We start from the raw sequence: 15,487 nt of genomic DNA on the forward strand, positions 1-15,487 counted from the left end.
ACGTGCTACAAAAACCCTTTTAATTATTGGCACAGCTGTATTTCGGATAATTATTAATTCTGGAAACACAAGGAAAAATTATAAAGACAATAATTGAAAAGCCGATCCTTGTTTGACTTGCTCTAAACAAGCATTTGATTGTTATTTCAGCGTTCTTCATTTCCATGAAGAAAGTTTTTTTCTTTTTTTATTTTGGAAAAGGCCTGAAACCCCGCTAATTTCCTTTTCCGGGCTCAAATTTACCTTTTGACTTAATCACTGCATTCCTCTTGATAATATGATCTTTCACACTTTTTTCAGGCTTACATCACAAAAATCAACTTATAAAAAACATGGAAAAAAAAATAAAAAAGTAAGAGGATGTAAGTGGGTAGTCATGGCAATCCTTCCCACCAATGAAAGATAATATGATCTTTCACACTTTTTGGAACGGTTTTGTTTTTATTTTTAAAAAATTTTTAGATCAAACGCATTTTATGTTTCCATTTTCATTTTTTAGTCTCAAAAAATATAAAAAATGGAAATGAAAACAGAAACAAACAGGTCTTTGTTTCCTATTTCCAAACTTCATTTCTAAAACTTCCTAATTGTTCAATCTACCATGTTTGTGTGGATATTTGGAAAACAAGGGATCAATTTAGGATCGTTGTGCTTATTGGCAACAAAAAAAAAAAAAAAAAAAAAAAAAAAAATAAAATTATTACATTACTTATATCAACATAAAAGCATAAGCAAACGGTAAAGTTAAAAACTCTTTTTTTCAAAGAGATACATTTGTGAGACTCACTCTCGTCAATGTGGGACTCACCTCAATAGCTATCAATTTTCATCAACTTTCCCGGCCAGTTTGTTTCCTAGTTCCAATCTTCATTTCTAACACTTTGTTAATTGCTCAATCCACCACGCTTGTGTAGATATTTAGAATAGAACGGATCAATTAAAGATTGTAGTGCTTTTGGGAAAATAAAAATAAAATAGAAACCAACACACTATTCAAAGGGTAAAAGTTAAAAAATTTAATTTCTTAAAGAACGATTCTATGAAGCAGCAGTGATGCTAAGCACCACACATTAATATAAGATCGGTCTCACAATATAAAATCTATCTCTAGAGTTCACATTCTATTAGTTGCGGTGCTTGACACTAATAGTGTTCTCAACCATCTTTTGTTCTGAAATGATATATTTTAATTTGCGCAAAATATTGCTTTGTATACTTCACCAAATGACTAGTCGCACCCATTTAATTGTGGGCAGAATGCTGCTATGGACTCCAAAAATAAGCTCATACTAGCACATATGTAAACAGTAAATCTTCTAGACCAAATTAAGGAATTGATAAGATACAAATTACATTCAATTGCTTCTCTTATTATTATTATTTTTTAAAATTGGTACTACAAAGAACTATATATATATATTTATTCTCTTACGAAGGCAAAAGTAAGCACACAAGCGATAGCCCAATGCCATGGCCAACAAAACCCAAACTTCTTGCAAGCCACCATTGAGATTTACTGTGTCGAAGGAAGGGGAGCTCTGAAGAGGTCTGCAGCCTCCTTTGCCTTCACACTCATATAGTTGGTCCCCAGAATATTGCACTTTCAATAGAAGTCTAAAGCCATAGTACATGAACGATATGTACTTCAGCCACTGCATAAATATCGGTATGTGCTGCAAAAGAAAAATGTGGTAAGTAAGCTTTCTGCCCTCTTCAATATTCTAAAATAAAGAGTTGCCAAGAGTCTATATATATATGGCCTTGTTCATTTCACCGTTTAAGTTTTTAATTTTAAGTTTTTACAGTTAAAAACTCTAAGAAAGTGTCACATCTAACTTTTTCTACTACAGTTAAAAACTCTCTAAAAATATTACATCTCAGCTCGAATTGAAAATTTAAATTTGCAAAACGAACGATGATAGATTATAGCTATAAGTTTAGGTCTATTGGCCTAGTTTCGGGCCGTGCTGATAATTTAGACCCAAAAGTATTTTCTGATCGACCCTGCCAGACTCATAGTCCATTTATCATTATTTTCAAAAATTAATTACTCATAAAATGTACAGACCAAGCCTTCGTCCTCCTTTTGGGGCCTAGGCCGAACATTCACGTTTAATATAGATATATTGTTAGTTTAGGAGAATAAGTAACATAGTATCAACAGAAAAGCTCTTGAGTTCAAGTATCTAAAAATGGTATTCTTTTAATTCACTTTAATATATATGCATATGATTACTCATTATCTAACTCACGTGATAAAGAGTGTTGGAATATAAAATTAAAATTAGACTGTGTCTTAATAGCTTAAACTAACACATATAAAGACACTTCCATCTCATGCAATTCATACTAGGAAGATTCTCGATTCCCTTATTGAAGTACTTTATTTAATAGAAACCAAGACTTTTAGATTGGGATTGTTGTGCTTTTAAAGTTCTACTTTATGTTTTTTTTTTTTTTTTTAAATAAAGTAAACGTATAGAGAAAGTAAAAGCAAACAACTGTAAAATTGCATTAATATCCAAACACACTATTCGCATTATGTTATCTGCAAAGAACTTTTGAGGCTTCAAAAAGAATATTAAACTGGCTCCAAGACTAATTCTGTAGATAAATATTGCTATAGGCGTACCAATTCTTTTACCAAATTTTAAATATTGACGAAACTGAGTTGTCATTATTCTATTAGAAGGCAACAATGCGTCTCAAAAATTGTTATGTTATTTAGTGTTAAACAAAAGTATATTTACTAATCAAGAGATGAAAATCCACTCGTCCTGTAAGTTGGTATTAAAAAGTTAGTAAAACGGCATGCACACCTAGAATTACTCTTAAGTAGATTACCTGGACATAATAGCCTCCTGTGAGAAGAAACAACATTAGCACCAAAGAGGCAATCATCCCAGCTCTTTTAACGCTCAAAACTGCAGCTCCAAATAGTTCTCCTGCTCCCTAGTTACAGAAAATAAAAAACATATATAGAAATATTTTTCTAGAATTGACCCTAAAAAATTAATGTGAAATCGATATTGCCACATGTGTTTAGTATTGCGCCTTTTGTTTTTAATTTGAGTAAGTTGATCTATTCTGAATATATATGATTAAGACGTCAATAATAAAAATATGACTATTGTAAATAGATTTGCACTAATCCTATAAAAGTACCAAGACTAAATAGGAAACTAGAGCAATTTTTACTTTTTATATCCATTTATTACATTAATCTTTCACTTAAGCTATTCTTGGTCCTCATCATTGAAACTTACTTGGCTTGTGACGGCTACCAAAAGTATTGCAAATAATGTGAGAAAGAAGCAAGGGACAGTTCTCTTGAAGCCGGCCATGAAGTAAAGAATGATCATGAAAAATGTGGGATAGAAAACATGTGCTATCATGTCACAAAGTGTGCTGCAGACATAGTACACACTTAGCCTATACATGTCCGCTTTCCTTTCTTTCACCAAGTAGATCTTCTCGAATGGAAACACATATACCGATCCGAATATCGACGAGGATGTCCAGAAAATGCAGGTGTAGAACATCAAACCAACCTAAATCACAGGGTATGAACATAGCTGATCAGTTTTCTTTGCATCAGGAAACAAGTTGTTGTGACCAAAGTGCTTATCAATTTTTTATTATTATGACTGTTTTTGTTATTCTCGCTTGTACCCCTCAACTTTATGACCATTCTCGCTTTGTCTAAAGTTTAAAAACTCTCATTTTCCACCTAAATTTTTAATTAAACCAACTTAACTCCCTCTGTTAGAATTTTCGTTAAAAATAGATGGAAAAAGACCACATGACTTTATTTAACTCCCTCTTTTTTTGTTCGTTTTTAGCATAAACTTTGACATAAGGGGTTAAGTAAGACTAATTCCATCTTTTTTCCTTCAGTTTTAACGAAAATTCTAATATAAGGAGTTAAATGAGATTAATTCAAAATTCAGGGGTAAAATGAGAGTATTGAAGTTCAATGGTAAAGCGAGGATGACCCTAAAATTCGGAGACATAAGTGAGAGTGATCCTTTTTTTTTCATTTTCTAATTCACCTGATCTCGAAGATGTGCCTCGGTATCGGTCTTGGACTTCCACCAAAGAAGACCCAACAAGACTGCAACTCCAACTGCTTGAACCAGTCTTAGCTTATCAAAATAATCCCTCCACCTTTCTCTGAATGTTCTTTTAGACAAAATGAAAAACTGATCCCACCAACTCAAACTCCAATCCTTCTTGACTTTAATAGCCACTTGAAGATGTTCCGGGGTCTTTGTTGATCGATGGTTCTCTTCTTTCTCTTTTGGCTCCAGTTGAGTCTTGTACTTGAGTTGTAGATACTAACACAAAATTGGAAACAAATGTTGAGAGGGAAATAGGAAAATAGTTTAGAGAAAGTGAAAGAATTAAAGGATCATTAGTTGTTCTTACTTTTACTACAGCTTTCTCAAAGTCAGGAGAGCCTCGAGATATCGAGAGATCTTCGGGAACACTGATGTCATTGACTTGTCCAGTGGCCAAATCAAGCAGAAACTCTGCAGGGTTCATCGGTATCTCGGGGACAAATCGAAGGGAAGAGAAGTATTCCATGGATCCTCTGGCCTTTCCATAGTAAACCGGATAGCCGTCTGATATTAGCAAAAGCTTGTTAAACATGTGAAACATTCTGCTTGATGGCTGGTGGATTGTGGTGATTATTGTCCTTCCCGCCTGTTTATTAAACCAACCAAGTGTAATTTTTCGAAACTTGTAACACCATTTAGTTTGGAAATTTTCAAAAGAATAGTACCTTGGCAAGTCCTTGGAGAATCATAAGGAGTCTATTTGCGGCGGTCGAATCAAGGCCGGAAGTTGGCTCATCAAGCAATAACAATGAAGGATCCACAAGAATTTCATAACCAATGCTTGTTCTTTTCCTTTCTCCCCCGGATACTCCTTTGACAAATCCTCCACCTATTCTTGTGTGACGACATCTATGGTTATATGAGAGATTATTTAGAAAAACAAAAAAAAAAATTTGAGACGCCAATAATGATCTATAGAAAAAGAGTTGTCTCTAGCAAAATTACTTCATGGAAAATGTACCTTTCAAGGTTTAGCTCCTTAATAATCATCTCCACTCTTTGATATTTCTCTTGGGAGCTCATGTTGCTCGGAAGCCGCAAAAAAGCCGAAAAAACTAGAGTTTCTTCCACCGTTAGCTGTGGAAATAGTACATCATCTTGTGTCACAAATCCAATCCTGCCAAAGCCAACAAAAGAAAAAGAAAATGGCAGTTGCTATATTTTACTTTATGCAATGAACAAAGGGAGAAAAAGCTTCTCAAATTAGATGGCAATTCTTACCTCCTTTTAAGAGCTTGGTTATAGGGTATGTCATTGTAAGTGATTTTTCCTTTGACATTTTCTTCAAGTAGTCTCCCTCCAATCACTTTCAACAAGGTTGTCTTGCCACTTCCGGAAGGCCCCATCAAAGCGAGAATTTCGCCGGGGCCAATGCATCCCGTTATGCCCTTTAGAATATGCTTGTGATTGTCTTCATCCGTATTCAGCTGTGAAGAGACCTTAGATACCACTGCTTTGACCGGGTTCGAAGTAGCTTGTCTAATTCTCACCTTAAACTTCACATCTTCAAACTGCATTATACAAATTAGCACAAATGTGAATATTCTTTGCACATTAAAATCCATGTTATACTTAAGATTAGACGCATCTTAAAATGTATGTGCTTAATTTAGATACAGAGACGAATACTAGAGAGATTAAAGAATTCAGGGACGCTTTGAGAAATTTCGTCCTATAATGAATTTAGGGATGGAAAATGTTCTCTACCTTGAGGAAAACCGGAAGAGGACGGTCATTTCCCGTATTAGAATTCTCGTTTTCGATGTCAATCTCGGAATACCTATTCCGAAGATATGCTTGAGACATAAACTCTATGCCGTGACCAAAGCCATTGCTTCCTGCAATCTGCATGGACCCCATACTTTGTGGTGACAAAGACATGTCCTCAATCTCATGATCTCTCCTTATCTCCATTGGTTTTGGATCCCGGATATGGGCTAGAATCTCAGTTAATGGTCTTAATGAGGATGAATCAACCATAAAGAACCTGAAACTTGACCATATAATAAGGCAGTACATTGGTTGGTAAGCCACATTCTTCCTATGCAATGTTTAGGACTTGAAAAAGATTGGTTTTAATTATTTCTCACACAACCTTGTCACTTTCTTGATAAACATGCCAAGGACATGACTAAAAACTTCTTAGATTCTTTTTCTGAAATACAAAAGGGATTCTTAAGATGATGATTTTTTTTTTCTATTTGATTTTTGGTTCTAGAATAGGACAGATTGGAATTGTCTAAATAGTAAATAATCTTCCTATAAGTTCTATATGGACAATATGGGGGATGGAAAATGAATCTAAACTCAAACCATTTTTCAATTCTTTTTTTCTTTTTTTAATGTTTAATTTTAATTTCCTAAAGAAATCGACATTGTCTATTGCAGTTGTTCATTGAAATACTTGTCGTTTGCCGTAAGCTGCCGTTTTCATCTCTGTCGTTTGACACTTTTTTTGTCGTTTCACTGCTATTGTCGTTTTCTTAACCTTGTCGTTTTCCGAAGTTCCATCCCGGTGAAATCGATACAATTTTTGTTGTCGTCTTCCTTCATTTTCTTCCTTCGTGTTTTCTTTCCAGTTAAAAAAAAAAAAAACCTTCTAAACTCCAAAATCCTTTTGATCTCATCAATGGCGGATTCGTCTGAGGAAACACTTCTCAACTCCCTCCGCAACGCCGGCGTTCGTCTCCCTCCCAACGTCTCCTCCATCGGAGACCTCGATCCCTCCGATTTCGTCTCCATCTGCGCTCAGTCTCTCAACCTCATCGCCGGCGACACGGCGTCGTTTCCGACCTCCCTCCCCGCCGATTCCTCCGTCGCCGATCAGTTCAAGAGTTGTACGGACATCGCTTCGGCGATCAAGGATCTCGGATACCTCGCCGACATTGGCTCCCACCAGGTACACACTCATCGATGTTTTGATGGCTTCATTACGAGTTTCAGCAGAAAGTTCATGAAAAATAGAAAGGAAAAAATTTGATCTTCGTAAGAAAATGTGAATTTTCTTTTCTTCTTTCACTTGTTAGATTAGATACTTTTCGGTTTTTCAATTTTTTGGCGTTTAATCATCTCTTTTGAGCATAGAATTCATTGACAAAAATGGGTTTCGTAAGGAAAAAAATGCACTCTTTTTGGCGTTGAATTATCTGTTTGAGCATGAAATTCAGAAAAAAAAAATGACTAGCGGGAAAATATGAACCTTCTTTTCCTGTTAACAAAAAGAAAATAAAAAGTAGATTGATACTCTTCGGTTCTTCAATCTTTTGGCTTTAATTATCAGTTTGTGACCAAAAATCCGGAAAATTAAAGAAAAAACAGAATTTCGATTTCCTAAGAAAAAAAGTGAAATTGTCTTCGTTTCTTTTTGGTATTTATAATGGATTTATGTGTCGCTTAGGCAGTTCCTGTATCCATCTGAGGAGGAGTCGTGTAAATTGATTAGGTTTCTGGTGGAGAGGCTTTCTGAATGTCCTCCGGATGGTGGAAAATTTGTCGATTTTAACGTTTTTGGTGAGGGAAGCGAAGTGAAAAGAGATGAATTTGAGAGCTATTTGGAGGATTGGATAGAGAAAACGGATGAAAATGGAGTGGATAATAATTTGAATAAACTTGAGGCCAAATTGAATGATCTTAGGTTTACGAGTGAAGGATCGGAATCGAGGACTTTCATGGCTAGAGGTGCTAAAATTGATTTGGATAACAAATTAGGGGAATTCGACGAGAATGGGTTGCCTAGGGCATTGAATTTGAAGAATTCAATTCAAGATCTTTCAGATAATGGAAGAAATGAATCAAACAATGAAGAATCTGCATCCGAAGAGATCTTGATTTCCTTAAAGGATCGTTCTTTGAAGGTATTTTTTTGGAATTTGGAGGATGATTATGCAAAAAGATTATTAAATTCAAATGTATAGTTGATGCTTTTTTGGCAACTGATGTTTATTTCTTTCACTAGACAAGGTATGAGATTAAGGAGACACAAGATGAAGAGAATGTTTTCGTGGATGAGGTGATGGTGAAGGATTCGACATCACGTGATCTTAAAGAAGAGTTGGAATTGTTAAAAGCAGCTGCGGAAATGGCATTTGATGACCGGCATAGTGTTGATTTTTACCTTGAGCAACTTAGGGAGAAAGTAGAATCTAAAAGGCATCATCTTGAAGAGTTGTACTCTGAATGGTATGACCATTTCATAGATTTTCATGCAAATTTAGTTTATCGATTTGGTTCCAAATTTGTCCTAACCAGTCTTAAAGAACTATGCATCTGAAAAGCTGATTTGACATCTGAAAAAGATAAGTGATCATTCTGCATACAAATGTAAACTTTCTAACAATTCTAGGAGAATATAGACTCTAAAGCATTATCTTGAAGAGTTGAACATTTAGTGGTATAATCAATTGATAGTTTTTGTGAAAATTTAGTATTTCTAATCTAATTTGTTTAGACCACAGGCTGAAAGACACGTGCCCTGTTTCTTTAATAAGTTTCAATCACAATTCATCCTTTTTTGCTACTGTGGTCTCTCACAATAATTTTAATCTTAGTTCCAAGTTTTTCACCCAAACCTACGAAAAGAATGCCCACTTGAACTATGCATCTGAATAAGGTCGCAAAGTTTGTAGACGTTCGAATGAGATTGACTAATCAGTCCAGCACATTAATGTAACTTTAATTTTCTAGTGTTAATGATCTTTTACAGGGAGGCTCTCAGAAAACCTTTGGAAGAGGAGAAGAGAAGTCTTCAAAAAAAATTGTATTCAGACAGGCCAGAGGCTGAAGAAAAGTTTTCAAAGCTGAAAGAGATTGAGCTAGAAACACATACTGTATTATCCGATGTGGAAAAGAGGTAAGAATTCTTGCAATAAATGAATGAACCGATTTACATTCTGAAAGTTTTATCCTTAATACTATGCAAAGATTGCCTAGGAATGAGGTTGACACACCTCCCTGATGCCTGCTTATTTTTAATCGCTATTGTGCAGGAAGGACGAACTTTCTGAACTTTCTAAAGAACTACAAGAGAAGCAACCCAACATGGCATCAAGGAAATCCTACATTGATCGTGTGAAGGAGATCACGAAGAACTGTCGGAAACAAGATACTGATATAGAGCTGATATTAAAAGATACAAGGGAGCTTCAGTTAGAGAGTAATTCCATCCAAGAACGTCTGCATAGAACCTACGCCGTGGTGGATGAGATAGTATTTAGGTAATAATATGTTCACAGCGTTACTGAAGATACTTTATATAATACATTGATCATTATGCGTTTTATAGTTTGGACTTGCAGTAATGTTTCACTTCTAAATTTCTATGCGAAAATTATGGGAGTCCTTTCTTGCTCAACTGAAGAGGTCTTATCTGCAGGGAAGCTAAGAAGGATCCAGTTGGAAGACAGGCATATAGGCTTCTTACAAGCATCCACGAGAGCTTTGAACAGATTTCCGAGAAAATCTTGGCGACAGATAGAGTACGACGAGAAGTGGCTGAGCGTGAGAAGAAGCTTGCAACCATGGCTTCGCGAAGCTTAAATGTGGACAAACTGCAGGCTGATCTTGATTCAATCATGAGGGAGAATGAGCACCTAGAGAAATCGCTCGAGGGCAAAGAGGATCGATGAATTTCTTGTAACAGAGTATATTCTTTCATTCACCACATGTTGGACAATTTGGTTGCAATTCTTTCTCATAGTTTGGATTCACACAGAAAATTAACTTTACTCTTCTTCAAAGAGGGAATTTTTAAAGGGGAAATTGTGTTGAGTGGTCTTTTTTAACCATCTTTTTTCATAAATGGCAGAACTTTTTTTTATTTTATGAAAATGGCAGCTTTGTCTACGTGAGTCAATCAATGATTAGGGGTGACAATTCGTATCACGTGTTGTGTTTGTGTCATGTTTTGGTCATTTCTTTTAAATTTATAGTCAACATGAACAAGACTCGTGATACGAATTTTTTTAAAAAACCGCCACACGAACACGTCACGACCACTTTACGGGTTAACACGACACGGCACGAAAATAACTCGTGATCCGAAATTTACACACAAATTATATACTTTTCTTTAGTTTTTTTACCTATTTAAAATAACTTAAAATTCATAACATGTTAAAATACAATAAAATCCATTAAAATTACACAAATAATAGTATAAGATTTTGAGTATAACTATCATGATATCACAAGTTTACAATAAAATCTAAAATATATAATGAAATATATATATATATATATATTAGTTTTTTATGAGTTTCGTGCCGTGTTCGGGTTAGGCGGGTCCAACTCGAGATTGACCCGTGCTTTTCGTGTCAATTTCAAGTCAACTCAATTTTGACCCAAAGTTCTTTTTTCACCCCTAACTCATGAAATTTGTGTCGTTTCGAGTCGTGCTGTCGTGTCATAACCCACGGTCAATCATGATTGACCGATTTATTATTAATTTATCAATGGTTTGTCATTAATAAACATGTAATTTGTTTATTAAAATTAATTAATTACTAATTGATGTAAATTAATCATTAACTAATGTTGATTAATAATAAAGAATAATCAAGTTAATCGGTGATAAACTAGAATCAATTATAATTGACTGCTGAATCAATCAATGATTAACCGCTGAGTCAATGAATGATTTACCACTAAGTTAACAAAAATTACCATTTTTACAATTTTGTAAAACTTCGGCCATTTATGAAAAACATCCTTCAAAAAAAGGTGATTTGTGCTAAAATCCCTTTTTAAAAGATGGCACGTACTCATTTGTTGGACAGTCTAGACTCGCATAATACAAAAGTGAACGAAAAGGCTGTAGTGGAGCAAGAAAAGGAGGATTTTGGTGGCAAAGGAGTCTGGGATTGTAAGTGAAGTGTCTGCAGATGCTAAAACTGTGGATGGTGGAAACTGCAGTCCATCGATGACAAGTTGGTTGATTTGGAATCTCGGATGGGGCAAAGTTTACTAGACGAGATTCGGTTTGTGGAAGTTGTACAAGTTAAATTTTCAGCTTACGGGGCAGTTAGGGTTGGGGTTGTGGAGGGGATTGAGGATTCTAAGATTAAAAAGGCTTCACGGTTTCGGAGGGTGTGAAGTTTGATAAGTGTTTCCATGTTTCAACTCGTTGCAGCCCATTTAATAAATGTGTTCGCGTATTGTGCTATGTTTCTCATGTAATAAATGTTTTTTTTTGTCTATGTTTGGGTTCTTGACAGATTTATTAATCAAGTGGTATTGTGTTCACTCGAATCATGTCATGCCATAATCGAACAAATCTAAAAACGACACGCGATACAAATTGCTAGCCCTTGTGCTCTTAGAAGTGATGATTGGTTTTATTTGTTAGATCCAATTATATATTGGAGAAAGAAAACTACAGACCAATTATTTTTGCTGGAAAACGTAAAATTAAAAAGAAAAATAAAAGACAGAGACAAAAAAAAATAGCAAGGGAAAACATGTCCCTAGATGTATTTATTTGTAAAAGAAAATGTTTTTTTATGGAAATATTTGTAAAAAGAAAGGGAAAACCCAGAAATAATACTCAACATGGAAAAAAAATATTGTTTATGTCACTCCACTAAAAAAAAAAACTAATTGACATTCAATTAATAAAGAAAAAATAAAATAACATTATGGCACTTAATTATTTAGAACGACATAAATAATAGATTTGTACAAAATCATGGTAAACCCTGTACTTTTCTCAAAAACGAAAATGGTATGAATTGGTTCACCCGAAGTTACACATACATGCTGGTATAAGATGATGATAAAATTTTACTTGCATACAAGCTCCACTCTTTGCGTTTTCCAAAATCATGCATATCCCATTACAAGCTCTATTACTGTTTTGGCCTTCACATTTCACAGTTGCAGGAAAATGTTTTCTCATCCTCTAGTTGCCGTTTCGGTAAAATTGTCGTACAAGCTCCCCCATGGCTTTAGAGACTTCCCTATAAAAAAAAAAAAAAAAAAAAAACCCTTCAAGAGATTTGTGTCCTTACTTATAAGCGGAAAATATTTATGCTTTAAAATATGTGGTTATGTATGATTCTTTTTATTTTTTGAAATGAGAAAATTTCATTCAATAATCAAGTCGGTTGCATACGATTTTAAAGGCAATTGTTTGCCCAAAAGATGATATGTTAAATTTTCTTGAATCAAATATATAATCTGAGAGGTAATATACCTGGATTTGCTGTAAAAGCTGAACAAGACAAAGATGAAGATGGAAAGAAACGACCCTAGATGTATTTGCCATTTTTTCCTGAAAATGACGATGAAGTTGGTGATAGTTATAGCATAATTTGCAAGATCTTATTGGATGGTTTTTTCTAGATTTAAATTACATGTCCAATTTTGGTGTCTAAAATGATGTCTAATCAATCATATTGTGTCACATCATTTAAAAATTCTTACTTTGATATTTAAGTTTATTAAATGACATATCATAATGTGATTAGTTAGATACCAATTGATATTAAGACGTCAAAAATTGGATACTTGATTTGTCTCCGATTTTCCTAACTACTTACGAGTTTTATAAGTCAATCAAGGGACGTAAACAACAATATATTTTTAGTAATTTTCGAGCTGAGAAGTGTCTCTACAAACACAATAAGGGATGCCTTTTGGCATAATTGACAATGCCTTATCATTTATCATTCAGTTAACTGAGTGAATTCATATCTTTTAGTTTTGGACCATTGGTTATTGCATAATAATAATAACAACGGGATTTAAGCATTAAAGGAGACTAAAGGACATGGACTAAGAATTACAACTAAGTTGGAACCTCCAACAAATTCAATCCCACACTACACCCCCAATTCAATCTCTATTGAAATAGATAAAATTGCAAAGACATTGCCTAGTACAAGTTGGGAGCTGGTGGCGTAACAAGCAAGCTGGCTAGCCTCAGGCCATCGGCCGAGGTGCCCTACGCATTTGCCTAGTGACGAGGCCTGTGACAGAGCCGAAGAGGCTGCACTTGGGTGTATGGAACGCCTGAGCTTGTGACGCAGTGTGTGCCTTACCGCAGCCCACCAACTAGGCCATGTCTATGCAGGATACCCTACCTTAGGTTTTCCTACCGCGCGAAAAAAATTAAAACAAAACAAAACAAAATAAAAATTGTTCAGAAAAAATTAGAAGGAACAAAAAGAACAATAAAATTGGGAATTAAAGAAGCCTTCATCTTGATAAGACAATTGCATGAAGAATCATGCTACTACAAAATTCAGCTTTACGACGACAATTTTTAGAGAACCATTGTTAAATATTTTCACCATTACATTTTTACAGTTGCTGGAAATATTGGCTTCTCTACCATTGGTTCTTAATGTGAAAATCTTGTTCCCCCTTGGCTTTTGAGAATTTCCTAAAACTCATCTAACTTTTCTTTTTCTTTTACCATTTATCTCTTTATTTCGTATTTTTTTTTAATTTTTTATGTATCTTTTTTTTTTTTTTTACTCTTGTTCCAAATGTATAGACGTAAGTAATATACTCAAATTTTTGTTTATTTGGGTTTTAAATATGCAATAATGAGTACAAGAAAAAAAAATAAAAAGAAAAGAGTAAATAGGGAACAATTAGAGTAAAAATTAACGGTGTGAATGAAACTTCTTAAAACACTTTGTATAAAGTTTGAACTTACAAAATTCTAGGGTGGCCAAAATAAGGGAGAAGGGAGGAAAAATAATAATTTTCTAAAACTTCCTCCCCCCCATTACAAGTACCATTCTTGATCTAAAACTTCATCCACCCGTGCCTAGAATTGATTGTTGTTCCTTTCCTTCTCTTTGTAAAGGCGCGGCCACTCATGGATATGCTCCGGTGAAGCCTTCAGAATTTGCTCTTTCAATTCATTCTCTTAGTTGTTGTTATTATTATTCGATATTATTATTACTTGTACTTAAGTTAATAGATTGTTCATAATATAACCTGAAATTTAACTCCCTTTAACGATTTTAGACATTTGGAAATTAAGTTATTAGAACAAAAAATTAGGGACGACAACTGCATGCGAAACCCTAAAGGGTGTCGAAGTACTCAAATCCTATAATTTCGTAGTGTCAATAAGCTATTTTCCTGATCAAACCCTTTGGAGTACTAATTAACGGTGCGTTGCAAAGCACACTTTCCAATGGTTTTGTGATTACAAGTTGGGGGGCTAATTGTAGGGTTTAATTAGGGTAGACATCTCGTTAAATAACAATCTTGTCATAGTGCTAATTTGTAAGAATTTGGGGCCTTGAGTTTGGCATTACTTATTGACTATTGTGTAAATGTCTTTGTGAAAGGTATAGACAGAAAAGTTCTGGGGCCTAACTTTTCATTTCCACCCTTTGCTTTAAACTTGTGTCTATAAGGCCCTCTACTTCAAATGAAGCAAATCGCCGTATAAGCTAGGGACTTCCCTGCAATGACCGTAAGCATGTTCTTTCAGTGTGGCTTGCGCACACGATGAATGAGTTCTAAGTGTTCTCGCATAGCATCAGGGTCTTACAACCTCAACCAACCGTCGATCGCGTTCCATAGCGAATGAGAGGAGGAGCGATCTCATCCATACATCACTCGATCGTAAAGAAGTGGTTTTAGCCGTCAATATTATTTTGCCCGTGGAAGCCAATGAAGCCACGATTTTGCTTTTTTCATTAATGGCAAAACACCTCAAAAATGCAATTCTAAAATAATATATGATCATTGATGACTTTAAATTGCTCACTGGTTTTTGTGGGTGATAAGTTGTGCTTCAACGATGAGTGCATTTAATGTTTCCCTCATAAGTAGAGGAGTATTTACTAAGGTGACGTTTGGTTGGGTTCAGAACCCTGGTTTATGATTTTAATTTTTAAAATTTAAATTTTTTGTGAAAAAAAAAATATTGTAACGAACTAAAAATCATGATCCTAAACCATGCGAAAACCCTCAAAACAAACAATAACATGACAGTCATAGAATGATAGAAACATCCAACCCCTAAAAACATCAATAATGTTAGTCAAGAGACTCAAAGCGATCTCAAATAAGTACAACTTGTGGTATCTAAGCCATAGCCCGGACCCAAGGAGCACTAGGACACACTCAACTGTCCAATCCACTCCTAAGATGTAGAGAATACTTGTAAAAGGTCTTCATATTTATTTCTTGGATTTTACATCTAATGGGCTTGTTTAACAATGTGGGAATAGACATATGATCGAAAACTACTAAATTTCCCATTTGGTTTTATTAGAGAGAATTCCTCGTTCCCTTGAATTCCCTAGCGACGAATTAAAAACTTATGGGCCGGGCCGGGCCCTATCTATTCCATCCCTTCAGCCCCAAAGAAAACCGTCTTTTTTTTGGGACTCCACATCTCT

At 34.8% G+C, this 15,487-nt stretch overlaps 2 protein-coding genes across 2 annotated transcripts; one reads left to right on the forward strand and one right to left on the reverse strand.

Annotated features, from left to right (window-relative positions):
• Positions 1–1,406: 1,406 nt before the first annotated feature.
• Positions 1,407–6,035, reverse strand: LOC21397979 (ABC transporter G family member 26). Its single transcript, XM_024174045.1, has 9 exons — positions 5,829–6,035; positions 5,343–5,632; positions 5,083–5,238; positions 4,787–4,970; positions 4,429–4,707; positions 4,053–4,337; positions 3,267–3,551; positions 2,845–2,952; positions 1,407–1,673 (listed from the first exon to the last, which is right to left on the reverse strand). The coding sequence occupies exons 1-9, from the start codon at positions 6,033–6,035 to the stop codon at positions 1,407–1,409; spliced, it is 2,061 nt and encodes a 686-aa protein (XP_024029813.1).
• A 653-nt stretch (positions 6,036–6,688) lies between these two features.
• On the forward strand, positions 6,689–9,921 carry LOC21397980 (coiled-coil domain-containing protein 22). The gene is made up of 6 exons (XM_010110965.2): positions 6,689–7,020; positions 7,523–7,975; positions 8,077–8,300; positions 8,824–8,970; positions 9,107–9,334; positions 9,493–9,921. Exons 1-6 carry the CDS (start codon positions 6,751–6,753, stop codon positions 9,743–9,745), a joined length of 1,575 nt encoding a protein of 524 aa, XP_010109267.1. The 5' UTR covers positions 6,689–6,750; the 3' UTR covers positions 9,746–9,921.
• The last annotated feature ends 5,566 nt before the right edge of the window (positions 9,922–15,487 follow it).

The sequence above is a fragment of the Morus notabilis genome, unplaced genomic scaffold (genome assembly GCF_000414095.1).
Source record: "Morus notabilis unplaced genomic scaffold, ASM41409v2 Scaffold1199, whole genome shotgun sequence".
NCBI lineage: Eukaryota > Viridiplantae > Streptophyta > Magnoliopsida > Rosales > Moraceae > Morus > Morus notabilis.

Bases quoted from the DNA above. Each gene is read 5' to 3' on its own strand.
- LOC21397979 (XM_024174045.1), bottom strand. From the start codon at position 6,035: ATGGAGATAAGGAGAGATCATGAGATTGAGGACATGTCTTTGTCACCA. The intron at 3,552-4,052 runs GTGAATTAGAAA...CCTGTGATTTAG, and splicing joins AGGCACATCTTCGAGATCAG to GTTGGTTTGATGTTCTACAC. The intron at 1,674-2,844 runs GTAATCTACTTA...TTTCTTTTGCAG, and splicing joins CAGGAGGCTATTATGTCCAG to CACATACCGATATTTATGCA.
- LOC21397980 (XM_010110965.2), top strand. From the start codon at position 6,751: ATGGCGGATTCGTCTGAGGAAACACTTCTCAACTCCCTCCGCAACGCC. The intron at 7,976-8,076 runs GTATTTTTTTGG...TTCTTTCACTAG, and splicing joins TAAAGGATCGTTCTTTGAAG to ACAAGGTATGAGATTAAGGA. The intron at 8,301-8,823 runs GTATGACCATTT...GATCTTTTACAG, and splicing joins GAAGAGTTGTACTCTGAATG to GGAGGCTCTCAGAAAACCTT.